The 27106-nt window shown below is 38.6% G+C and overlaps 3 protein-coding genes and 1 long non-coding RNA gene across 4 annotated transcripts; 1 reads left to right on the forward strand and 3 right to left on the reverse strand.

Moving 5' to 3' along the window:
• Positions 1-444: 444 nt before the first annotated feature.
• Positions 445-9834, reverse strand: LOC148096818 (uncharacterized). The gene is made up of 5 exons (XM_087834840.1): positions 9781-9834; positions 9259-9278; positions 9059-9173; positions 8810-8983; positions 445-1062 (listed from the first exon to the last, which is right to left on the reverse strand). The coding sequence occupies exons 1-5, from the start codon at positions 9832-9834 to the stop codon at positions 445-447; spliced, it is 981 nt and encodes a 326-aa protein (XP_087690966.1).
• A 549-nt stretch (positions 9835-10383) lies between these two features.
• LOC148096819 (uncharacterized) lies at positions 10384-11045 on the forward strand. Its single transcript, XR_015717142.1, has 3 exons — positions 10384-10453; positions 10539-10650; positions 10729-11045. It is a non-coding gene; the product is annotated as an uncharacterized LOC148096819 (long non-coding RNA).
• Positions 11046-11166: 121 nt separating this feature from the next.
• On the reverse strand, positions 11167-12796 carry LOC148096820 (uncharacterized). Its single transcript, XM_087834842.1, has 6 exons — positions 12692-12796; positions 12092-12263; positions 11765-11826; positions 11627-11689; positions 11483-11542; positions 11167-11400 (listed from the first exon to the last, which is right to left on the reverse strand). The coding sequence occupies exons 1-6, from the start codon at positions 12794-12796 to the stop codon at positions 11167-11169; spliced, it is 696 nt and encodes a 231-aa protein (XP_087690968.1).
• Positions 12797-13819: 1023 nt separating this feature from the next.
• Positions 13820-14728, reverse strand: LOC118455516 (uncharacterized). The gene is made up of 3 exons (XM_087834975.1): positions 14680-14728; positions 14043-14422; positions 13820-13955 (listed from the first exon to the last, which is right to left on the reverse strand). Exons 1-3 carry the CDS (start codon positions 14711-14713, stop codon positions 13839-13841), a joined length of 531 nt encoding a protein of 176 aa, XP_087691101.1. The 5' UTR covers positions 14714-14728; the 3' UTR covers positions 13820-13838.
• Positions 14729-27106: the final 12378 nt, after the last annotated feature.

Raw genomic sequence — 27106 nt, forward strand, 5'->3', positions numbered from 1 at the left:
GTTCAATAAGCACTCCAGTTGAGTTTTCTGTCAAATATTTCATGGTTGAGACTTTACAGGATTAAACTGAAACAAGTTAGATTTCACAATGCAGAAAAATTAGTGCTATAACTGCTACAACTACACGTGTAGTGCTTTTGCTTATGAAAGAGGTTATAGATGGGATCATAAAAGGAAAAAAGGGTTTTGTTGTTTTTACTTCATGTGCATCCTGGGTATAGACCAGTATAAAGATGTGTTTCTTCCCAATAATTGCTGTCTCGCATGCTTCATATTGCATTAAAACGTAGAAGCCTGATTTTATTATTACATGTAATTTCTAACAAGCACATTATACGGAGCTGGAGAGTAAACAGTTTGAGCAAATCCACACTCATTCTGTCAGAGCATCATTTATTCATCAGAATCAGATCAAAGCAGATGTATCAGGTCACCTTATGCACCTTATGATTCTGGGTTGTAAAATTCACCTGTCCATGTCTTAAACTGAATTGTTCGCAACACATTCATAAGATCCCTACGAACCTCTTCCTCAGCTCTCTGCCTGTTTTCAGCTGAGTGTTCGTGCACATGTGTTTCATTTTTAACTTCTTCCTCATTTGTAAGCAAGTTGCTCAGGCTCTCGGGTTCAGCACAGTTACCATAATCCCACTCTTTTGTTTCGTTTGTGTTCAAGCCAAACAAATTGTGACATGATCTGCAAGGGTTCATTTCTTCATCATTACTGAGATTAAATGCCTCACACCTGATGTTTCCAGGTACTTCAATGGTTCCATCAAAGTAATTTTTCTTGACCTTTTTTGGATAATAGGTCATCACTGCACCAGATACATATTCATCCCATTTGCTAAGTAAGGAAGCAGCAATCACAATTTTCCCCGGGTTAGGACCGTTGGTGGACATGGAGACTCCGTAGTACCTCTTTGAATTTTGGTCGGTTTTGGATTTCTGGGAAATGCAGATGGTGGAGGAGACCAGAAAAAGTGGAACAAGGTCTCTGATGAGTTCTTGCAGACTCTCTTTTATTTGCTCTTCGTTCTCTGAATTCTTCAGCAGGACAATCTGGAAATGGTTACAAATACAGCCTAAATGTTACACCAGCATCTGTGGGGATTAGAGAAATATTTTGCTGCTATTGTTAATAATCATCATCATTACCATTGCATTAATAATTAGTGTGAATGCTTGTCAAAGCATTCACAGTATTGTTCTTCTAATCTTTATTAGTGTGAATGCTTGTAAAAGCATTCACAGTATTGTTCTTCTAATCTTTATTATTATTATTATTATATTTTATTATCTATTCCGTACGTTTTTTGTAGTCCGACTCCTTCAAAACCGTTCAACTTAGAAAAACCATTCAAACACCGTTAGATTCCTCTTCTTTTGGACATGACTGCTTCTATTTTTCTCATTTTTAACATTTATATTTTTAATTTTATTCAACTTTTTTCAACAAAAATTTCCCATGTATTTCAATGGGGAGACCCTTCAAATTCTCATTCAACTTACTCCTCTTTAAACTGTATCTACTTCCACATACATTGACGTAGAGCCACCATTCAAACTTTAAAACGAAGACAAGACATTCAACTATTCAACTTGTATTTATCTTTTCAATATCTATTATACTTTTTCTTCAGTTCCAGTTTAAGTTTCATGATGTTTTTTCAGCCGTTTCAGAGTTTATAATGGGTGTGTATGGGACGGAATGTTGGCGCTAGAGTGAGACAGCTCAACTGCTAGAGTGAGAGGAGCAAAAAAATTAATCTTAAAATCTTTTTTAAAACTGCTGCTGTGTCCGCAGCGTTTGCTCTACAGGTCTGATTTTACCCTCAAAACGTAGCCACCGCTGTCCTCTTTCATCCAATGTGTTTATTATTGTAATAGGTGTTATGGTTCTTTCATAAATGTCACCGATGCACAGCCTCCTCCCTCCAACTCTTCCATAGACTCTAATGTTAAAATGGCTCAGAAGGTTTGTTTGAAAATCAGAAGAGCATGGGTTCTTTCCACTGTCACCACGTCAATATAATAAACTCCACAGGCATGAAAACTGAGAATTCAGTAGACCAGACATTGCTGCCGCTCACGGTGAAAGAATTTTGTCAATACGACCTGTACTTTTCATTTGGGAACGATTTGTTTCGGGCTGACTTTTCTGTTCATTTTAAGCAGCAAAAGTGAGGTGCATGTCTGTGTGCCTGTGTATGGAGCCATTGGGTGCAGTCATTACAGCAGCCAGGCTCACACCTGCCTGCTTAACGAGCTCTGTCTCACTCTGCCAAGATTCATCTTAAACACTTCTCTTTGAACGACTTCTGTGTCCACAGTGTTTGCTCTACAGCCATCATTTTACCCTCAAAACGTAGCCATCATTCTTCTCTTTCCAACACCGTGTCTTTGAAAGCTCAGAGATGTAAACTTTTTAAACTGTGTGGATCCAAGTGGAGGGATCACATTTTAGTCATTCAGTGATTCAAAGTATATGAACTTTTAATATTCATTCAGATGTTTTCTGACTCTAAATTTTATTTTCTCATTTCTTAGGTTTCTCTCATTTACCTTTAAAACATTTTCAGATATTTTCCAACTTCTTCTGTGTAAATGTCAGCTTTTAGCAGTTCAGCCCTTTTGTTTTCAGACAGAAATCTCTGTATTTTTCATCTCATTCAACATTTTTAACTTAAAATTCAGCAATTAATTCATTTCAGTGCATACATTCAGATTCAAGCATTCACACTGCAGTTTCTTCAGAAAATGCACTTTCTAGTTATTATTATTTCCTATTCCGTACGTTTTTCGCCGACTATCTCCTTCAAAACCGCTCAACTTAGAAAAACCATTCAAACACCATTAGATTCCTCTTCTTTTGGAAAGGTGTGCTTCTATTTTTCTCATTTTTAACATTTATATTTTTAATTTTATTCAACTTTTTTCAACAAAAATTTCCCATGTATTTCAATGGGGAGACCCTTCAAATCCTCATTCAACTTAGTCATTTTTAAACTCTTACTACTTCCACATACATTGACATAGAGCAACCATTCAAACTTTAAAACGAAGACAAGACATTCAACTATTCAACTTGTATTTATCTTTTCAATATCTATTATACTTTTTCTTCAGTTCCAGTTTAAATTTCATGTTGTTTTTTCAGCCGTTTCAGAGTTTATAATGGGTGTGTATGGGACGGAATGTTGCCGCTAGAGTGAGACAGCTCAACTGCTAGAGTGAGAGGAGCAAAAAAATTAATCTTAAAATCTTTTTTAAAACTGCTGCTGTGTCCGCAGCGTTTTCTCTACAGGTATGATTTTACCCTCAAAACGTAGCCATCGCTGTCCTCTTTCATCCAATGTGTTTATTATTGTAATAGGTGTTATGGTTCTTTCATAAATGTCACCAATGCACAGCCTCCTCCCTCCAACTCTTCCATAGACTCTAATGTTAAAATGGCTCAGAAGGTTCGTTTGAAAATCAGAAGAGCATGGTGTCTTTACACTGTCACCACGTCAATGTAATAAACCCCACAGGCATGAAAACTGAGAATTCAGTAGACTAGGCATTGCTGGTGCTCACGGTGAAAGAATTTTGTCAATACGACCTGTACTTTTCATTTGGGAACGATTTGTTTCGGCCTGACTTTTCTGTTCATTTTAAGCATCAAAAGTGAGGCGCATGTCTGTGTGTGTGTAGGGAGCCATTGGGTGCAGTCCCTATAGCAAGCAGGCTCACACCTGCCTGCCTAACGAGCTCTGTCTCACTCTGCCAAGATTCATCTTAAACACTTTTCTTTCAACTGCTGCTGTGTCCACAGTGTTTGCTCATCAGCCATCATTTTACCCTCAAAACGTCGCCATCATTGTTCTCTGTCCAACACCGTGTCTTTAAAAGCTCAGAGATGTAAAGTTTTTAAACTGTGTGGATCCAAGTGGAGGGATCACATTTTAGTCATTCAGTGATTCAAAGAATATGAACTTTTAATATTCATTCAGATGTTATCTGACTCTAAATTGTGTTTTCTCATTTCTTAGGTTTTTCTAATTTACAATTAAAACATTTTCAGCTCTTTTCCAACTTCTTCTGTGTGGATGTCAGCTTTTAGCAGTTCAGCACTTTTGTTTTCAGGTTAAAATTTCTGTATTTTTCATCTCATTCAACATTTTTAACTTAAAATTCAGCAATTAATTCATTTCAGTGCATACATTCAGATTCAAGCATTCACACTGCAGTTTCTTCAGAAAATGCACTTTCTAGTTATTAGTGTGAATGCTTGTAAAAGCATTCACAGTATTGTTGTTGTAATCTTTATTATTAGTGTGAATGCTTGTAAAAGCATTCACAGTATTGTTCTTCTACATCTTTATTCTATTTTATATATTCCGTACGTTTTTTGTACTCTATCTCCTTCAAAACCGTTCAACTTAGAAAAACCATTCAAACACCGTTAGATTCCTCTTCTTTTGGACATGACTGCTTGTATTTTTCTCATTTATAACATTTATATTTTAAAAATTATTCAACTTTTTTCAACAAATATTTCCCATGTATTTCAATGGGGAGACCCTTCAAATTCTCCTTCAACTTACTCCTCTTTAAACTGTATCTAATTCCACATACATTGACATAGAGACACCATTCAAACTTTAAAATGAAGACAAGACATTCAACTATTCAACTTGTATTTATCTTTTCAATATCTATTATACTTTTTTTTCAGTTCCAGTTTAAGTTTCATGATGTTTTTTCACCCGTTTCAGAGTTTATAATGGGTGTGTATGGGACGGAATGTTGGCGCTAGAGTGAGACAGCTCAACTGCTAGAGTGAGAGGAGCGAAAAAATTAATCTTAAAATCTTTTCTTAAAACTGCTGCTGTGTCCACAGCGTTTGCTCTACATGTATGATTTTAACCTCAAAACGTAGCCATCGCTGTCCTCTTTCATCCAATGTGTTTATTATTGTACTAGGTGTTATGGTTCTTTCATAAATGTCACCAATGCACAGCCTCCTCCCTCCAACTCTTCCATAGACTCTAATGTTAAAATGGCTCAGAAGGTTCGTTTGAAAATCAGAAGAGCATGGTGTCTTTACACTGTCACCACGTCCATATAATAAACTCCACAGGCATGAAAACTGAGAATTTGGTAGACTAGACATTGCTGGTGCTCACGGTGAAAGAATTTTGTCGATACGACTTGTACGTTTCATTTAGGAACAATTTGTTTCGGCCTGACTTTTCTGTTCATTTTAAGCATCAAAAGTGAGGTGCATGTCTGTGTGTATGGAGCCATTGGGTGCAGTCACTATAGCAAGCAGGCTCACACCTACCTGCTTAACGAGCTCTGTCTCACTCTTCCAAGATTCATCTTAAACACTTCTCTTTGAACGACTGCTGTGTCCACAGTGTTTGCTCTACAGCCATCATTTTACCCTCAAAACGTAGCCATTGTTGTTTTCTTTCCAACAGCGTGTCTTTCAAAGCTCAGAGATGTAAACTTTTTAAACTGTGTGGATCCAAGTGGAGGAATCACATTTTAGTCATTCAGCGATTCAAAGAATATGAACTTTTAATATTCATTCAGATGTTTTCTTACTATAAATTTTATTTTCTCATTACTTAGGTTTTTCTCATTTACATTTAAAACATTTTCAGCTATTTTCCAACTACTTCTGTGTGGATGTCAGCTTTTAGCAGTTCAGCACTTTTGTTTTCAGACAAAAATCTCTGTATTTTTCATCTCATTCAACATTTTTAACTTAAAATTCAGCAATTAATTCATTTCAGTGCATACATTCAGATTCAAGCATTCACACTGCAGTTTCTTCAGAAAATGCACTTTCTAGTTCTATTTTATTATATGTTCCGTACGTTTTTTGTACTGTATCTCCTTCAAAACCGTTCAACTTAGAAAAACCATTCAAACACCATTAGATTCCTCTTCTTTTGGACATGACTGCTTCTATTTTTCTCATTTTTAACATTTATATTTTTAAAATTATTCAGCTTTATTCAACAAAAATTTCCCATGTATTTCAATGGAGAGACCCTTCAAATTCTCATTCAACTTACTCTTCTTTAAACTGTATCTACTTTCACATACATTGACGTAGAGCCTTCATTCAAACTTTAAAACGAAGACAAGACATTCAACTATTCAACTTGTATTTATCTTTTCAATATCTATTATACTTTTTCTTCAGTTCCAGTTTAAGTTTCATGATGTTTTTTCAGCCATTTCAGAGTTTATAATGGGTGTGTATGGGACGGAATGTTGGCGCTAGAGTGAGACAGCTCAACTGCTAGAGTGAGAGGAGCAAAAAAATAAATCTTAAAATCTTTTTTAAAACTGCTGCTGTGTCCGCAGCGTTTTCTCTACAGGTATGATTTTACCCTCAAAACGTAGCCATCGCTGTCCTCTTTCATCCAATGTGTTTATTATAGTAATAGGTGTTATGGTTCTTTCATAAATGTCACCGATGCACAGCCTCCTCCCTCCAACTCTTCCATAGACTCTAATGTTAAAATGGCTCAGAAAGTTTGTCTGAAAATCAGAAGTACTGGCTGTCTTTACACTGTCACCACGTCCATATAATAAACTCCAAAGCCATGAAAACTGAGGATTTGGTAGACTGGACATTGGTGGTGCTCACAGTGAAAGAATTTTGTCAATACGACCTGTACTTTTCATTTGGGAACGATTTGTTTGGGGCTGACTTTTCTGTTCATTTTACGCATCAAAAGTGAGGCGCATGTCTGTGTCCGTGTGTAGGGAGCCATTGGGTGCAGTCACTATAGCAACCAGGCTCACACCTGCCTGCCTAATGAGCTCTCTCTCACTCTGCCAAGATTCATCTTAAACACTTCTCTTTCAACTGCTTCTGTGTCCACAGTGTTTGCTCTACAGCCATCATTTTACCCTCAAAACATCGCCATCGTTGTTCTCTTTCCAACACTGTGTCTTTCAAAGCTCAAACATTTAAAAATTTTAAACTGTGTGGATCCAATTGGAGGGATCACATTTTAGTTATTCAGTGATTCAAAGACTATGAACTTTTAATATTCATTCAGATGTTTTCTGACTCTAAATTTCCTTTTCTCATTTCTTAGGTTTTTCTAATTTACAATTAAAACATTTTCAGCTGTTTTCCAACTTCTTCTGTGTGGATGTCAGCTTTTAGCAGTTCAGCACTTTGGTTTTCAGGTTAAAATTTCTGTATTTTTCCTCTCATTCAACATTTTTAACTTAAAATTCAGCAATTAATTCATTCCAGTACATACATTCAGATTTAAGCATTCACACTGCAGTTTCTTCAGAAAATGCACTTTCTAGTTAATATTGATATTGCATTGAGATGTTTAAACATATTGGTACCCAATTAGCCTTTATTACAGGTGCAGTTATAACCACTTTAAACTGTTGAGTTAAATCAATAATCTTAAATGCTTTTGAATGCTTGTTATAATCTTAAATGTGTATGTGCTGATTCTGATGGGTTATAAAAGAAGGGCCTAACTCTGAGTACACTCTGTGCAAAGTGACAGGAAACTGCAGGCTTTTGAGCGTGTTTGTGAAAGTGAAACTAAAGCAGAGTCTAAGTGTAAGTTACTTTGAGGAGCTGTTTGAATGATGCTATTTGAATAACCAGGTTATTCATTATTATCTTTTATACTTTTATATTCTTTGATTAAGCTTTTAGTAGAGGTTCTTGATTAAAACATTTATTCAACATATTATAGATATAGTTTCAGTTAGGTTATTATGCACATGAGAATTGGCCTCTCTTTTCATAAGACAAAGTTCGTGTGAGGTCGAGCCACACACACACACACACACACACACACACACCTGCATAGACTGTAGGTAGGCTTTGTTCTAGGTGAGAGTTCAGATATTTGCTTGTAACTGCATTTTGTGCGTGCAGAATTGTTAAGTTTGTTGCAGAGCATGGTTCGAGGTTTTGGAGAAGCGAGGGCGAGACGAGCCACCGGAAGCACCTGGCGCGGAGGTGAAGCAGATGCTCTTTTATGTAATGTATTTGTTTGACGTTGAAGGAGCGTCATTAAATTTAAGCCCTACTGGTATACAACATCTGCTTGTGCATTGTTAGAGATCAATGCTGTCTGCGTACAGTGGTCGTCTCTCCACGCGTGTTCATTAAAATCATCGTTTGACCTAACCCTCCTGGATCAGTGTTGTTTCTGTATCCCTCCTCAATATTTGAACCCTTAACACATCCTAGAAATGATCAACTTCCATTTGTTTATATTGTAACTGTAATATTTTTATAAATATCTGACTCTAATTCATGAGATCAAGATGTTTAGTCTATTGAGTTATTTAGCTATGTAGGACAATTGGATGCTTTTTATTTAGATAAGAGAGGGAGTGGAATAGTTCAAAATATATCTAATTTCAAATCAACAAGCAAAAATCCATCTTTGTTATTATTGATTCAAAACCTAATTTGCAAACAACCTTTTTTCCTGGGTTGTTAAGACAAATACTGAATTTAATCTTTGAGTTGACTTAACAGATCCAGCAGCTACACAGCAACAGCATCATATATGCACTGAAGACTGTAAGTATGTCCAATACTGAGTCTTTTAGATATGATTTAGCCTTAACTAACAAATTCTGAAGCAAGTCTCTAGCTCTCCAGCAGTCTCTGAGCACTGTTGGGTGAAGTATAAGGCACACTTTTCAGCCATTTTTTTAGACTTACCAGACGAAAAACACTGTGCATCATACTTTCTTTAAAACGGGAAGTTTTACAGATTAACTGAAAATGTGAGAACAGTTATCTTACCATGTCGAGCACACAGGAGAACGGACTCCGTCTGGGAAGCTGAGTCAGATAGAATTGAAAAGGTCTGGGAAATTTTTTCTTTATGACTTTCAAAATATCACCATCAGGGATTATTTCTTCTGAAGAAAAGGGGATTTTGTTGATTTTGCCCAAAAAGAAGATGCTGTGAAGAATCTGAGTGAAAACAGATTTACTTATTGTTACAAGTGACATAACAGGACAGTGTTAAAGGTGCCAAAATGAACCCACCTCATCCACTAAGTGTTTACTTCCTGGAGCCATGTTAGACCAGTCATCCATCTTCATGATAATCTTGTAGGCATTTTCTCTGAAACCTTGTTGAGTTTTCAGAAATTCTTCTCTTCTAAAATGATAATGAGTGAGCTGTTAGGAATTTAAAAACACAAGAGGTCTGATAACTTTGGCTTCAGCAGAATCTGCAGACATACCTGTTTTGCTCTTGGTCAGCCTATTTTGAACATGAGAGAAAACATATTTAATTTAATATTGACAGAATAAAATAACTATCATTGGTGGCAGAGAAGACGACAGTGAAGAAGTGAAAAGCTGCTACTCACCATTGCTGCAGTCTAACAATGAAACAGAAAGCACAGAGCGAGCAGCCTCCGCCTTAAAATGGTTCCTCGTGTGATTTAGAGAAGACCAGCCCTGCACTGGACTCTTACTCTACTGTAGAAAACAGCTCCAGGAGAGAGCATGTGAGCAACTCTCCTAGTAATAGCTAGTGGAGGTTAATATGCACCCGCTGATCACTTTGTTTATCATTTGCTCTCCCGGGCCCTGTTTCAGAAAGCCGGTTTAGTGCAAACTCTGAGTAAGTATACCCTGAGTTAACGAAAACTCTGGGTTTTCGGTTTCACAAAGCGAGTTTAGATTAATTCTGAGTGAGTTACTATGACGACACACTCCGTGAAGCTAACCTGCCCCCTAGCAGGTTTACTTCAACTAACCCTGACTTTCTCCGCCTCTTTGTCGGAAACCTGACTGTAGGAAGTGTCAGACATGGCGTGCCCCTTCCTTGAAGAGCCAGTAGATGTTGAAGCCCAAATTCTCCACAGAGCTCTCCGCCGGGAGAGAGTGTTAGAGCGCGTTTGGACATTTTATCATTTCCTGATGATTTTCTGTGTGAATGTTACCGTTTTTCAGCACAATCTATAATTTATTTGAATAACATCCTCAGGCCTAATATTGCTCATGTGACACATCGCGGACATTCTCTCAGTTCTGTACATATTATTTGTATTGCACTTCGTTTTTTTGCAAACGGGAGCTTTCTGTATAATATTGGTGACGCTGAGCACGTTTCCAAGGCTACCGTCTGTCGGGCAGTCAGGAATGTTACAGTTGCACTGAAACGTCTCCTGTACTCGTTTGTGGTGTTCCCCGGTCATAGACCCACAAGATTTATCAAAGAGGGATTCCACAAAATTGCAGGTATCAGGATGAACAAAACTTAATTCATGATGTGGTGATACTTGAACTACTACTTACATTTTACATTTATTTTCAGGGTTCCCAGGCGTGATTGGCTGTATAGATGGCACTCACTTTCCAATCATTGCTCCTTCAGTAAATGAAGGAGACTATGTGAACAGGAAGTCTTTCCACAGCATTAATGTACAGGTACATAGTTCCCTGTAGCATTTCAAACTAACAAATTATTTCATTATAGTAATGGATGCTAATTTGTGTTCTCTGCACTGTGAAGATCATATGTGATGCTGCCAACATTATCACAAATGTGGAAGCCAAGTGGCCAGGCTCTGTTCATGACTCACGAATTTTTCGTGGATGTACACTGAGCACAAAATTTGGACATGGTGAGTTGAAAATACTTTAAAATATAAAGACCAATTGCTACAGGGACATTTGAACTGAAGTGTATCCTTCTGTCTTAGGAGAGTTCACTGGCTACTTGCTTGGTGATAGGGGGTATCCATGTTTACCCTATTTGCTTACCCCTTACCCTGACCCTGAACCGGGCCCACAGCAGCGATATAATCTGGCTCATTGCAGGACAAGAGCCAGAGTTGAAATGACTATCGGAATGCTTAAGGCCCGGTTCCAGTGCCTTCAAAGACTCAGGGTCACCCCAGAAAGGGCATGTGACATTATTGTGGCATGTGTGATTCTTCACAACATTGCCACAATTAGAGGAGAACACTGTCCTTCTGAACCAAACATCAGCAGTGATCCAAACCATGAACATCCTGACCCTCCCACGGACATATAAGATGGAAAAGCAGTCAGAGACACCATATGTCACAATCATTTCCTTTGACCCATCACCTCAACATGTTGAAAGAAGAATAAACAGATTTCTTGTTCAACTGACTTTACTGGTCGCCTGGATTTCCTGTACACAAAGTATTAATAAGTATATTATTATGTTGTTCAAACACTGAAATAATTCGTCCATCTCTGACCACTTCACCCACCCTTAACTGATGTTCCAGCAGTAAAATCTCAGTCTTGGTCTTTTGGATCTGCTGCTTGAAGTGTTCCATTTCCAAGTCGCATTTTTTTATTTTCTTGATCAAATAGGTCTTGTACAGCTGCTTTACAGGGAGCTATTGAAACACAGAAAATAGCATTGACATTCATAGTACATGCCTACTTAGGTTGGTTGTAAATCAGTGCTGAACATCTTACTGAGGAAAGGTTTGTTGGAGAAGTGGCTGGACCCTCTTCCTCTTCATTTCCATCATCACTCTGTTAGAGACATAGAAAGTCCATGGTTTTATTATAGTACCACATTTTATTCAATTGTTATATTTTCCATTGTAAGATGTAAACCTCATTAAGTGTCTCTGTTGCTTCCTCCTCTGTAATAGCTGTCAATGTTTCTTCATTATTTTCCTGTAGTAAAGAAATTAACAACATTGCTGTTCTACTGTAAACTCATATAATCTGTGGAGTATTAAGAGTTCTCACAACTGCATGTTGGTCTGGCTCAACAGGAGGCTGCACCAGATGCAGTACACCATCACCATCAACTGATAGAATATGAGGTTTATACAGGTCACTTATAACTTACAAGGGACCAAATGGTAATTAACAAACATATACCAATCACCTTACACTTCATTGTCATTATGCTCTCAAAGACAACCAAGACTGAGGGAAGGCAAAATCAGTAGGAAAATAACTTCACTACAAAATAATTCATTATGGTAAAGAGTTTATCAAATGAATGAGTAGCACTGCAAAGGTGACTGTGAAGAAAGGATGTATGCACATCATGTATTATTTTGAATTTACCTCTTATGTAGGCACTCGTGTCTTGCGGGGTTATTGACTCAGAGGATGTCCCCGCAGAGATGCCTTCAGCCACAGGGCGCCCACTGTTTTGGCTGAGGGCCAACTGCTCAGCCTCTGTGAGTGGTGGTGGTGGAGGACCCCCACCTGTTTTTCGGACCTTTTTTCCTGTTGGCTATAACGGGTCACATTTGAGCATACAGAGTAAGCAAATATGTACTTGTAATGTGCTCAGATAATTTCAATAAGTGCTTACAGAAAGAAAATTAATGTAGCCTCTAACTGCAATTGATTTACATAGGACAAACAGACCAAGCACTATGGCTCATAATACAATTACACCTTACCTGTTTGGACTATATTTTTATATTTCATTTTTACTTGCTGCCAGGAACGTTTGGGGCCTGTTGGGTTGCACCTGCGCTCACATCACATCACAAAATGAAATGTATAAAATAAAAAATAAATTAAAATATAATAAAATAACATGTTAAATGGGTGGAAATCCCTAGATCAATGTTTAAATTAACACTCACGCATTGACTCTGTCGGCTATGTTTTGCCATGCATGCTCCCTTTCTTTTGCAGCTGAGGCTGTGTTACTTTTTTCCGCAAAATTTGCATGTTATCGGCATATGCTGCCCTCAGAATTTCAGCCTCAAGCGCTGTAAAATACATTGACCGCGCCTTCTTTCCCTCCTTCTCCATGGTGACTCGCTTAATCTGTGCTCCACTAATCAGGGCTTTATGTATCCCCACGTGGACTTAACTTGGGGTTAAAGCAACTCCGCGTTGATTGAACTAATTGTTATCAGCCTTTCTGAAACCGAATATTCCGAGTTGGACAGTTCGGGGTTACTCAACCCTGAGTATCATTTTTAACTCTGAGTTTTCTAAACCCGCTTTCTGAAACAGACCCCTGGACTTAATCTAAAACCTGGAAGGACTTTGTTCCCATGTTATTCATATACTGCTATGCAGATGGTTTTTTCTTGTACAATCCAAATAAAGATATAATTTAAAAAAAGAAAACAGCTCCATTTACCCTGCACACCCATGATCTTTAATGTTGTTTGTATTGTTCTAATGCATTATATTTAAAGTACTGTTAAAACTACTCTATGGTACTGTAACTGTCAGGTACATTTATGAATGAAACAGTGAGATGAATACAAGTACCTTTATAATATGTATAAAGGTACTTGTTTAGTTTATAAAAACACAGTTTCAGATGCACTCACTGAATTTGCAACAGGAAGGAACAAACTCATTGCAGCATTGTGCAATACTGTTAAACAGCATACAACACTGCAGGTGTTCTGTAGATAATGTCAGAAAATAATCCACACACAACACAAACAAGTGTTAATTTTGATCACTTTAATTATTCAGTATTCATACTTATTAATGGTAATGTAAGTAAGGAGGGTGAAATGAGCAGTGGAGCAAGAAGTGAAGGTCACACAGAGAGCAGCTGACATCAAGAAGCTGTTGAAGCCAAAAACCTGAAGCTCTTTTGGCCAAATTCCAGAATCTGTAAGAAAAAAAAAAGTATTATTAAGAGAACAACAACCTCAATGATTATCCACATCAACCACTCTGAGACACAACATGTCATGTTTCTCCATCCCAGCAAACACCAGCTGTGTTTTACTGAAGTGATGAATAACAAGGAAAGAGCTTCAACCACTGCAGTCAAACATAAAGGCTTCAATCCTGGATCTAATTCTAAGCTGGGATGGATACCCACCTATGATTTTAGGCTTTTTAAGAACGCCGACTTGGTTTCCTTCACCAGCTTTTGATGCTCTCCCTCCAGTTTCCTCCCCATGCCTCCCATCTTCACTGCTTCCCAGTCCTTTTCAGTCTAAACAGAAGATAACACAATACAAAGAACCTGTCAGGTGATCGATCTCTACCAGCAGGTCTTATTCTTAACACTCGAACTTCTCACCATATCTTTGAAGGCCTCTCCATTGTAGTAGCTCTTGGATGCTGGATACTCTATTCCTTTGTCACGTAGTTGCTGGAAACTGGAAGCCACCAGATGCAGTTCTTCTCCATCATAGGCGTACAGCTTTTTGTCCTCACAAGTCATCAGCACGAACTCGTCACATGGACATGAGGTGCCCTCCACCACACCGATGACCTGCATGTTTACGATCTTGGGAAGGTAGAATTTTCCCCAGCCATTCACTTCATCATGTTTCCCTCTGTACATGGTGTCCTCCAGCCCTGCTATCCTCAGCATGGCACCAGCTGGATTCTTCAAGCTTAAATGCTTGTTTTTGTATTTGGAAACAAAATCTGACATCCATTCCAGGTATTTTATACCTGGAAATAAGCAGAGAAGATGATCTCACTGATCTCATATGCTCAGACTACTGTCCATGTGCACAAAGGGAAGTCTTCAGTAAAAAGACAACAAAGGCTGATGTGAATCATTTTGCTGAACTCACTAAAGACCACAGTTTGAGACCCTCCCGGAACAGATTTTTACACTTACGCTAAAAAGTTACTGATTGTTTTTTTGTAACTATTATGCCATCAGACCGACGTCTATGGTATGTAGAGGAAAAGCATGCAGTTACCTTCTGCCCTCTCACACTGCTGCAGATCTGGCATAAAAAGAGAATGATGTGCACTGAGAGAAATAAAAAGGTTACAGTAAAATGAATCAGCGTGACAGTGATCATTGGAAACTGCAAAGTATCACAACACTATCTATGAAATCCCAAAATGCAGTGTGGTGTCTGTAAGCACCAAACATGACATCTCTGCACATTTGTCTTCTGATATATAGATACCTTGCACATACAGCCATTTCAGCCCTTGGTCACCTAGAAAAACAGGTGATTGTCAAAACAGTCATGGAAAATCCAACTTCACATTAATTCTACTTAAACATGGGACTTAAAAGAAAACTGCTCCATAAAAAGTATTGTAAAAATAAAATAAAAAATCCTTTTCAAATATAATTTACATTGTCTGTAGTAAATAACATTAAATAAAATGTCTTTTTTCTCTTATTTGCTTCTCAATATTTATTCTTAGCTTAGCTTCTACACAGCCCTTTATCAAGCAGAGAGAAAGTCACGCGAAAAAAAACAACTCATTACTAATAACAAGTATCAGAGAGGTTCAGCTGAGAGTAGTTACCAGGTTTACGGATGCACACTGACGTTTTCTGTCCTCGGGAGCAGCTGTGTAATCAGTAACAACAGACTCGGTACCACTGACTATGCCTCCTTCAAAAAAGCAAACAAAAAAAAAACCCACTGAGCTGAAGCTTGGTTTGTCTGAACAGAGTCATGTGATCAACGCTGTCCGAAGCTTCATTTGACACGTCACTGCTTCAGTACCCAATTCAATGGTTTATAAGGAATTAAATCATTGGCAGGGCTTGTGTTGTGTTTTGGTGATTTTGTGTGTTATTTTTGAGGTAGTGAACCAGTGTGTGACATATTTAGAGTATTTGTAATCCATTTATTTCAACAAAGTAACTGTATTCTAAATACCACCTTTTTAAACGGTAACTGTAACGGAATACAGTTACTCATATTTTGTATTTTAAATAGGTAACAGCGGTACATGTATTCCGTTACTCCCCAACACTGAATATACTGCAACAACATGGGAATAGTGCAGCCAGTGTTGCCAACTCCTCAGTAAGGAAAATGCTATTGGCTGCCCTAAAAGTTGCTAGAAGTTGCTAAATGACGCCATTGCCTAGTTTGCATAATTGGTCATGCTTATGTAATTGTAACCTACATTGTAGGAGAGAGAATAGAATAGTGGTAGAGACAAAGTGATTAAAAAACACCCTATATGCATTTAGAATACATTTAGAACTACAGGGTGGGCCATTTATATGGATACACCATAATAAAATGGGAATGGTTGGTGATATTAAAGTCCTGTTTGTGGCACATTAGTATATGTGAGGGGGCAAACTCCTGAAGACGGGTGGTGACCATGGTGGCCATTTAGAAGTCGGCCATCTTGGATACAACTTTTGTTTTTTCAATAGGAAGAGGGCCATGTGACACAAACTTATTGGTAAAGTCACAAGAAAAACAATGGTGTGCTTGGTTTCAACGTAACTTTATTCTTTCATGAGTTATTTACAAGTTTCTGACCACTTATAAAATGTGTTCAATGTGCTGCCCATTGTGTTGGATTGTCAATGCAACCCTCTTCTCCCACTCTTCACACACTGATAGCAACACCGCAGGAGAAATGCCAGCACAGACATCCAGTATCTGTAATTTCAGGTGCTGCACATCTCGTATCTTCACACCATAGACAATTGCCTTCAGATGACCCCAAAGATAAAAGTCTAAGGGGGTCAGATCGGGAGACCTTAGGGGTCATTCAACTGGCCCACGACAACCAATCCACTTTCCAGGAAACTGTTCATCTAGGAATTCTCGGACCTGGTACCCATAATGTGGTGGTGCACCATCTTGCTGGAAAAACTCAGGGAACGTGCCAGCTTCAGTGCATAAAGAGGGAAAAACATCATCATGTAGCAATTTCAAATATCCAGTGGCCTTGAGGTTTCCATTGATGAAGAATGGACCCACTATCGTTGTACCCCATATACCACACCAAACCATCACTTTTGTTGTTCCAACAGTCTTGGAGGGATCCATCCAATGTGGTTTAGTGTCAGACCAATAACGGTGGTTTTGTTTGTTAACTTCACCATTCACATAAAAGTTTGCCTCATCACTGAACAAAATCTTCTGCGTGAACGGAGGGTCCTGTTCCAATTTTTGTTTTGCCCATTCTGCAAATTCTGTGCGCCGATCTGGGTCATCCTCGTTGAGATGCTGCAGTAGCTGGAGTTTGTAAGGGTGCCATTTGTGAGTAGCTAATATCCGCCGAAGGGATATTCGACTAATGCCACTCTCCAGTGACATGCGGCGAGTGCTACGCTGTGGGCTCTTGCTGAATGAAGCTAGGACAGCCACTGATGTTTCTTCATTAGTGACAGTTTTCTTGCACCCACATTTTGGCAAATCCAACACGCAAGCAGTTTGCTAACAGCAGCATGGGAGATGGGTGGTCTCGTAGGGTGTCTTGCATTGAAATCTGCTGCAATGTCCCGGTTACTGCATTCACCAGATATCAACACAAATTCGATCCGCTGCTCACATGTTAACCTCTTCAACATGTTAATGGCTGTGAACAAAGAGAAACTTGTAAATAACTCATGAAAGAATAAAGTTACGTTGAAACCAAGCACACCATTGTTTTTCTTGTGACATTACCAATAAGTTTGATGTGTCACATGGCCCTCTTCCTATTGAAAAAACAAAAGTTGTATCCAAGATGGCCGACTTCTAAATGGCCGCCATGGTCACCACCCATCTTCAGGAGATTGCCCCCTCACATATACTAATGTGCCACAAACAGGACTTTAATATCACCAACCATTCCAATTTTATTATGGTGTATCCATATAAATGGCCCACCCTGTACATATGAAATTCTTTTAAAAATTATTGTTTTTTCTAATGTCACAATTCCAACCCACCTCCTTTATCCAGGCTTGGTACCAGTGAAAATGACCCAAAATAGGCACTCTGGCGGAGTTACTTTTTTTTTTTGTGTGTGTGTGTGTGTGTGTGTGTGTGTGTGTGTGTGTGTGTGTGTGTGTGTGTGTGTGTGTGTGTGTGTTTGTGTGTGTTTAAGTAGTTTTAAACCTTCTGATCAACAAAAACTAAGCATAAAACAAGAACTGACTGTGTTATAGTCAGGGCGGGAGCAGCGGCTTCGCTAATGCGCAATTCATTTGCAGTTTGAATGCGTAGGGGTCAGCATCTCCTGCTCTGACAGCAGCTGGGGGCAACAGCTCTGTGAGGACTATCTGCCACCTGTGAGGCTTGAGAATAAGAGTGATACGCGCTTTCACATCAAAAAGTGGTCATAAGTCTTCCTAATAACACCAGCAAAAGTCGCTAGTTGCTTTTTAGAAAAAAAGTCGCTAAGGTGATCCAAAAACTCGCTAAATATAGCAACAAAGTCGCTAAGTTGGCAACACTGAATGGAGCAGCTGCGAGAGAATTCAACATTAATGAATCGATGGTACGGAAGTGGAGGAAGCAAGAAGAATGAGTTGAGTAAAGGTTGACTTATCTGAGTGTTTTGTTTGCGTAATGCGCCTTATGATGCAAAAAATGTGGTAATCTTCTGTACTTCTACCTGACTTTTATTGCTTCACAATGCTACACTGTGCCGTCCTCTACACTTGCAGGTTTTTGTGTTTCTGTGTGTGGAATGAAACTGTGGAACAATTTGATAGTGGAACTGAAGCAAAGTCCAAATATAAAGCAGTTCAAAAATTGTTTATTCATTTTCCACAACCAGTGTTCCAAAACTAGAGACACTTGTCTTTCATGAGTGGATATAGAAGTGTAAAAACAACACTACTCTGCTTTAAAGGGTTCCTTTAATTTTTTTAGAGTATAGCATCAAATCAGTTAAACTTCTGGGATTTTGATCTGGTCAGTTAAGTAGCAGAGGGGGTTGTTAATTAGTTAATTAATGAAATTAACAACAGGTGCACTAGAAGGGGAACAATCAAACAACCCCAAAACAGAAATGGTTTTTCAGGTTTATGGCACTGACATCTTTTCCCTCCTCATCCGTTAAGGCCCTTAACCCATCAGTATTGATAGCCAGATTAAGCCTTGAAGTTGTCCATCTAGTTGCTTCATGAAAAGGTTCATTTCTCGAGGCTTCGCACGCAAATAAGCCCCCTCTACTTTCAGGTCCTGAAAGCAGACAGAAAAACCAGGCACCTGGTACCTCCTTTGTCGACCTATGCTTCAGATCATCGTATACGATGACTGAAGAGAGTTCATCTTGACAAAAGTAACAGCAGGAATTCAGTCACAACCTCTGATGTGCAAGAAAGTTTCATCACTGCGCGCAATGACCATAAACACTGATGTTGTGTTTGTATTTGCACTACATATCGCAAGTTTGAAATTTCTTGTTCTATATTTGACAGAAAAGGAACCTGTTAAACTTGAAGGGTTTTCAATTTAAATATGTGCAGCTTTATTTTTGTGCAATATAAATAAGTAATCAGGACAGCAGGGAGAATTGTAATGTTTATTTATTTACATTTTGCACTTTATTTTAAACAACTTAGAATTTCGTGTTTTACTGATATTTTACTTGCATCTTTTTATTCAAAAATGTTCGTGCATTTAACTTTATTTTTATTTGTTATTTAAGAATTTTCTGTTACATTGTTTGGAAAAAGTTGAGTTTTGTCATTTAAATTTGTTTTAAGTTTTGCACAATGTTCTTAAAATGGCATTCTGTACTTTTTTGAAGTGTGTTTATTCATCTGCAATATATCTGGCATGTGTGTCTGTTCAGTCATGTTGAGATCATATACATATATATATGACACACAAGAAAAGAATATATCACGATACATATATTGTTACCACACATGCTTCAAATTATACCGCAATATAGATTTTAGATACGTTAAATTCCACAATTGATTCATCAGAAACATTTTTTGGTGGTCTGTGTTAAATATCAACACTGCCACATGCTTTATCTGGTAATTGTGCTTTTTAGAAACTGAATATATTGAAAGGTAGCTTTTAACAAGTTTTACTGTTTGTTTATTGGGACTTTGTCCTTCTTGGAGTATATTAATATTTAATTCATTTTGTTTTAGTTTATTCTTTCCTCCTCTTTACCACTTTGTATGTTTTTGTAAAATTGCTGTCTCCATGTTTAGGATTATAATCCACTGTCTCTTGTGCCTTGCTGTTGGTCTTGCTTCCTTTGTCATAATTAGTTTCAGCTGTGACTTGTTACCTGATGTTTCCACTCTCCCTGATTATCTCCTGCATGTATTTAAAGCCTCCGTTTGTCTTGCGTCTTTGTCTTGTTACACTGTCTGGACGTGTTGCTTTACTTTATATCAGTTTAATGGCTAAGATTCTGTTCTTACTTGTCCCCTGCTAAGTTTATGATTTGTGCCTTCTTTTTGGCTTCTCTGCATCCTTGCATTTCGGTCCCAACTACACCCCACATCTTATTCAGAAATGTTCGTGCATTTATCTTCACTTGTATTTGTTATTTAAGAATTTTGTGTTACATTGTTTGGAAAAAGTTAAAAAGTACGGAGCCCCGCAGGGGACATGGGAGAAAAAAAAAATAAGCCGGATTAATTAAAACTTTTGCGAGATCTCGCAAAAAAAACTCTGATCTCGCAAATCTCCTTCTCCTCCTTTTTTGAGGAGGAGAAGGAGGGTAAGAGGTTACACACAAGAGTTTATTTTAAGCCCACCGATATGCATGCGCTCCTCCATAAATCAAGTTACCATCCGCCGCACACGTTTCGAGGGATAGTGAAGTCTCAAATATTAAGATCCCACAGGATATGTAGCATGAAGGAAGACTTCCATAATGCAACCTGAGGAAGAGGGGCTACTCACGCTCTTTCCTGAGGAGAATATATAAGGAGACACTTTCCAACCTTCGTACTCCGAACACGTGCACAGAGTATGATCCTTGGGGGGATGATGCGGGAAAGCGAAGGGATGCTCGGCGGAGGGATATTGAACAGGGGACTCTTTTTAATCCAAGCACCACCGAGGATGAAACCGGAGGGGAGAGTCTCTTACCCTTTGTTAGTACGTTTCACGATAAATATACACCTTTTTTGGCAGCATTCAGCAGAACCCGTGTGAAATGCGAACTCGGGGACGTGCATTTGAGGCGCGCATGATTAGGGCCTTTAGGAAAAATCCAAGTTTGGGTGACCTTCTGGTTAGGGCCAAACTGGAGGGGAGGGAAAATGAACCACCTGATGCACTTCAGCATTTTATGGTACATAGACACATGATTGACAATCCACATAGTGGGGTCTCTTGGGCAGTCCGAGGAAGATTCTCCTTAGAGATCAAAAATGTTGTTTATGCCATCCAGTGTACAAGTTGTGGGTTGATTTATGTGGGGGAAACTGGGGCCCGTCTGAGAGCGCGATTACAGCAACACCTGTATGCCGTACGGGCAGTGGAGCCACACTCAGCAGTGGCTATCCACTTTAGGGAACATGCAGAGGGGGCTTTGAGCATTATGGACCTGCAGGCGAATCTGGGTTGGACAGTCGGTCAGCGGAGGAGGATGGAGAGGATCTAAATTTTTAACTCATTTTATTTGTAAAGTTTTACTTCTTAAGTTCTCGCTCCCCTCAGTGTCAAGTTTTATTCCCACCTCTGGTTGTTCATCATCATTTCAACAGTTTGAGCCGGTGTCACTCCATACTCTCAAGCAAAGAACACCTCTCCTGCTTATGATATCCTTCCATATCGTTTAGTTAAGGATTGTTTCAGCGTAATTGGACCCAGCATCCTATCTCTGAATATATCTCTACTTGCAGGCTCTGTTCCTTTAGCCTTCAAACACGCTGTTGTCCAGCTGTTCTAAAAAAAAAAAAAAAAAAAAGGAACCTCGATCACAACGATCTTGGGAACTATAGTCCGATCTCCAAGCTTCCATTCCTGTCCAAAATACTGGAGAGGATCGTTCTTTCACAACTCCAGCCATATTTGGATGCGAATGCCATTCATGATAAATTTCAGTCTGCCTACAAACCCTGTTATAGTACTGAAACGGCCTTGCTCAGAGTCCTCAATGATCTCCTTCTGATTGCTGACTCTGGACGCTCTTCAGTCTTGGTCCTACTAGATCTATCCTCGGCCTTTGATATGGTAGATCATAACATCCTATTAGCGAGGCTTGAACACACAGTTGGCATTGGAGGTGCCGCCCTAGATTGGTTTAAGTCATACCTCTCTAATAGGTCCTTCTCGATCAATTTTGCCCCATATTTCTCCTCTGCTGCACCTGTCTCCTGCGGCGTGCCTCAAGGATCTGTCCTTGGCCCCCTGCTCTTCTCACTGTATATGCTCCCCTTAGGCGCAAAAGTATAACATCGCACATCATTGTTATGCCGGCGACATAGCTAACTGATGATCCCTCTATGTACGGCTTTTGCGAGTGCATGCGTGAGGTCAAAAATTGGCTCGCAGGTAACTCTATTATTCTAAACGACAGGAAAACAGAAATTATCGTGTTTGACAGTAGAGTCCCCCGTAGCCAACTCCGTGACGCCCTCGGTTCCTTTAACAGTTTCCTCACTGACACTGTTAGTGACCTGGGTGTATTTTTGGATTGCTCTTTTAAGTTCGATAAACAAGTGTCCTCTGTTGTTAAATCTTGTTTCCATCAATTGCGTCTTATTAGCAAGGCCAGACATCATGTTCCACATAGGGACCTTGGAAAGCTTATCCACGCCTTTGTGACATCTAGGTTGGATTATTGCAACTCACTTTACTTCGGTCTTAACTCTACTCTCCTCCATAGACTCTAAATTGTTCAGAACGCAGCTGCTCGTCTCCTTACTGGTAGTGGGCGGCGTGTCTCTATCACCCCTGTCCTTGCTGATCTGCATTGGCTTCCCGTTAAGTACCGCATTCAATTCAAAATCCTGCTGCTTACCTTCCGAATTATTAACAATATAGCGCCAAGCTACCTCATTGAGCTACTTAGATCATACACCCCTACTAGAGCATTAAGATCATCTTCCCAGTCACTTTTGGTACTGCCGAGATCTCGGCTGAAGACTAGTGGTGACCGCATGTTTGCCTTGGCTGCACCGATTTATGGAATAACCTCCCCATCGCTATACTCAAGTCTGATTCCATCCATTCCTTCAAATCGCAGTTAAAAACCCACTTATTTAGCCTCGCCTTTTCTACCAGTTAACGCTTGCTTGATAGTTAGCTTAACGCTTATTCTTATCTTCAGGTTTTAATTCATTTTTTTGACCGTTTTATCCTCTACACTTAGCCTTCTTTTATATGCAATTCTTTTGCCTTCATGTGTTTTAATGCCACTCAACCTGCTAGCACGTTTTGGTACCTTGCCATAGCCCTCATCCTTCCCTGTTACTTCATCTTCCCTCTTGCATGTTAAGCACTTTGGTACACCACTGATTTTTAAATGTGCTATATAAATAAAGTTTGTTGTTGTTGGATAGACAGATTAAATACTTATGTGCCACTGGGTTTGAATGCACCAACATGAGATAGTTTTGAAAAATGTGTTTCTCTTGTGTCTTTTACCTCTAGATATACGGTTTGGGTGGGTTAGTTTTAACAATTTCTTGTACTCCAGAGGTGTTGTTAATATGAAGTATAAGGAGTATATGGTTTAAACGAATCCGTCACGACCCCAATGGGTGAGGGAGGGTGGGGAAAAAGGTTTTGGATGTCCTGTTGTGAACTTCCAGGAGCCAAGGTTGGAGAACTTGCCCGTACACCGTGATCTCCACTTTTTCTATGAGGAAAACTGAATAAAGTGTTAGATGACATCTATAGAGGCATGGTTAAGGTGGAAAGTGTGGAATAAAGAAAGCTTTAATAAAGAAAATGGACTGACGATCTGCTGTTTTATGTTAGAGCATAGAAATGATGGAAAAAGCTGTGTAAATACTCGTGTCAGGGGATGGATAGATTGATTTTAGGCCATATCGCCCAGCTCTAATATGAACTGTAAATTCTTAACCCCTGTATTTATTTTAATGCTTTGTGGCAGCTTTTGAACATCGGTGGCATCTATTAATGTCAAATCTATGTCACGGCCCGCGAGGGCAGACCGTGTGGAGAGTGTGTTTGGTGGACCCAGGTGCGGACACAGACGCTGGAGGCAAAACTTGTGCTAAGCTCAAAGCGAGCCTTTAATCAGGGCTGATACAGAAGGCAAAATAACAAATGATAAACTATGGGAATGACAAAACTAAAAACCTAAACTGGGAGTAACTAAGGCTATGAACGAAGACCAGGACTGAACTATGACGAAGTACTGTGGACAGACTATGAACAAGACATGAAAAACTGTGACCGAGATCTCAGTACTGGCACATGAAGGTGCAGGGAAACATGACTGGAGAAAGTGACTATGAAAATGTCCAATACCGAATCTTGCAGACTAGAATCATGATGTGCAGCTAGAAATAACAGGGTGCATGAACAGACAACGCGACACTGACACGAAGACACACTGGACTAAAATACACTGAGGAAGTCATCAAGGAATTAGAGACAGAAGGGGAACACAGCTGGGATGAATAAGACCTAATGAAACAGGGGGAACAAAGCTAGAAACACTGACATAAGACAGGAACATGAACCTTCAGAGTAAAACAGGAAACAAGACACCACTAAACAAAGATGCAGACACGACACAGAGACAGACTAGATACTGAACTAAACCTGCAATAAACATGAGAACACAAAACCTACGAACTAATCCCTAAACAAGAATAACTGAAACATAGATTCATAATCATCAGCATAATAATAAGGAAAGAATCCAAAATGCAAAAACACACCAAAACATAACAACTCAAAATACTGCGTCAAACTGACCCAGAACCGTGACAATCTATCCATAAATAAACTGCATTTACATTTAACCAACATTTCTGTTTAACACTTCCCCCCCCCCCAATTTAACACTTTAAATGATAATAGTAATAATAATAAAGTAAAAAATAGTAATAATAGTATTTGTTTTGTTAAAAATGGTTGTGAAAGTCCAAAGCCATAAACCAGTTTAGTGGCCTTTTAAAAGGTTAAAGTCTAGGTTGGCTTTGTAGTTGAAAATAAAGTGATTGTCCTTCTGAACCAATACGTTAAATTCCACAGTTGATTCATCAGAAATATTTTTTGGTGGTCTGTGTTAAATATCAACACTGCCACGTGCTTTATCTGGTCATTGTGCTTTTTTGAAACTGTATATATTGAAAGGTAGCTTTTAACAAGTTTTACTGTTTGTTTATTGGGACTTTGTCTTTCTTGGAGTATATTAATATTTGATTCATTTTGTTTTAGTTTATTCTTTCCTCCTCTTTACCACTTTGTATGTTTTTGTAAAATTGCTGTCTCCATGTTTAGGATTATAATCCACTGTCTCTTGTGCCTTGCTGTTGGTCCTGCTTCCTTTGTCATAATTAGTTTCAGCTGTGACTTGTTACCTGATGTTTCCACTCTCCTTGATTATCTCCTGCATGTATTTAAAGCCTCCGTTTGTCTTGCTTCTTTGTCTTGTCACACTGTGTACGCTGTCTGGTCGTGTTGCTTTACTTTATATCAGTTTAATGGCTAAGATTCTGTTCTTACGTGTCCCCTGCTAAGTTTATGCTTTGTGTCTTCTTTTTGGCCTCTCTGCATCCTTGCATTTCGGTCCCAACTACACTTCATTGTATGATACATGAAAGAGACTGTGTGTATATGTGGCAAATAAGCACATAACTTAATTCAGACAGAGCATACAAAGAACAAATTGTGATATTAAAGAAAGGTTGTCGTAAATCATGAAATGTAGCTGAAACAAAAGAACTTCAACAAAACTCAAACAACTAGTTTAAGTTTTTTTTTTTTCTCATGTACAGATGGGCATGATAGGTGACATTTAGGTAATATAATTCTGTATATCAAAGCAGAAGAATAGAAATTTATATCTTATAATATAATCAAATACTACATTAAACCACCATCCTGATCTGGGATCCCTTAACAACAGCAGACAAATCTTTTGTGTCCTCCTTCTCCTCAAGTCACATAGTATTATACTCACTCTTGCATCTCATTCGCAAGCACTTTGCTCAGATTTTCAACTTTGGCACATTTGTTGTAGTGATGACGATATTCCTCAACAGACATGGGCACAAGAATTGCAAGGAAACATTTGTACACAATCAGTGAGGCTAAATGTTTCACAACCAACACCCTCGACTAGTTTAATGGTTCCATCAGTTTTTAAATCATTTTTCTTTATTATTTTTTTTTTGTAGTCTGGAAGATAAGTCATCACTGCGCCAGCTACATATTTGTGCCAGCCACTAAGGCAGGAGGCAGCAATCATGATTCTTTTAGATGTATTATCAGAACTGGACATGGAGTGCATGAGTGAATTTTCACCAGTCAGAGATACAGATGTGGAGGACAATAAAGGTGTCTTGTTTGTTTTTTGCTAGATATCTTGAGCTGTCTCAGTCCACCTTGGATGTCCATTTCATGATGTCCAATCATGGAAGCAATCTGCTGAGAGTCACATAAACTATGCTGTTGTAATCCACAAATCCAAATACTTAATGACATTTTAAGTGTGTTTAGGGAATGTAACAAGTCTATACAATCCTACGAGGAAAAATCATCTTTAACAAGCTAAAATCTTACCTCGTCTAGCACGCATGGAATGGGTTTTTTCTTTTAATGTTTAAAAGGTTGAGGGTATTTTTAACGGATACCATCTGTCCTCTTATCCAAAATTATTTCTGGGGTACAAAGCAGAGTTTGCATTATTCCCAAAAGAAGATGCTGTTTACACACAAGAAACATTAATTGTTTTTAGGCACACTGACTGTAGCATGCATACAATACCTGATTAACCATCAGTGGAGTTTTGTTAGAATTAAAACTGATTGTCTGATTGACTTGTGTATTTATATTTTTGCCAACATACATCAACTCCGAAATGCCAGACGGGGATTCATAGGATGGGTTATTCTAAAGATCACTGCAACTATTATAGTTTTATGTTAACTTTAAATGTCAATGTCTAAATTGTCAATGTTTTTGTGATACTATATTTACATTGTGTTTATGCAGAGACTACTTTACCTTGTAATGTCCTGGTAGTGTTTGATGTGCTTTTTGCTTTCACCCAGTGGGTCTAGAAAAGTGCTTCTCTTCTCGCCAGATATGATCACCGAAATGTTGAAGTACTAGAGTTTAGAGTTACAAATAAGCTTTTGATGTACTTGTGTCTAGCAAAGCTGACTGAATGCACTACTTTATTTATGCTTGACCATGAGATCGACATGGGTAACAAACTATTTTAAACAATACCTACAATGTCTTAGTTGTTTTATCAACATTCTCTTTTCTTCATTGCAACTAATTCTCC

The sequence above is a fragment of the Neolamprologus brichardi genome, chromosome 22 (assembly GCF_056152115.1).
Source record: "Neolamprologus brichardi isolate AB-2024 chromosome 22, ASM5615211v1, whole genome shotgun sequence".
Taxonomy (NCBI): Eukaryota; Metazoa; Chordata; class Actinopteri; order Cichliformes; family Cichlidae; genus Neolamprologus; species Neolamprologus brichardi.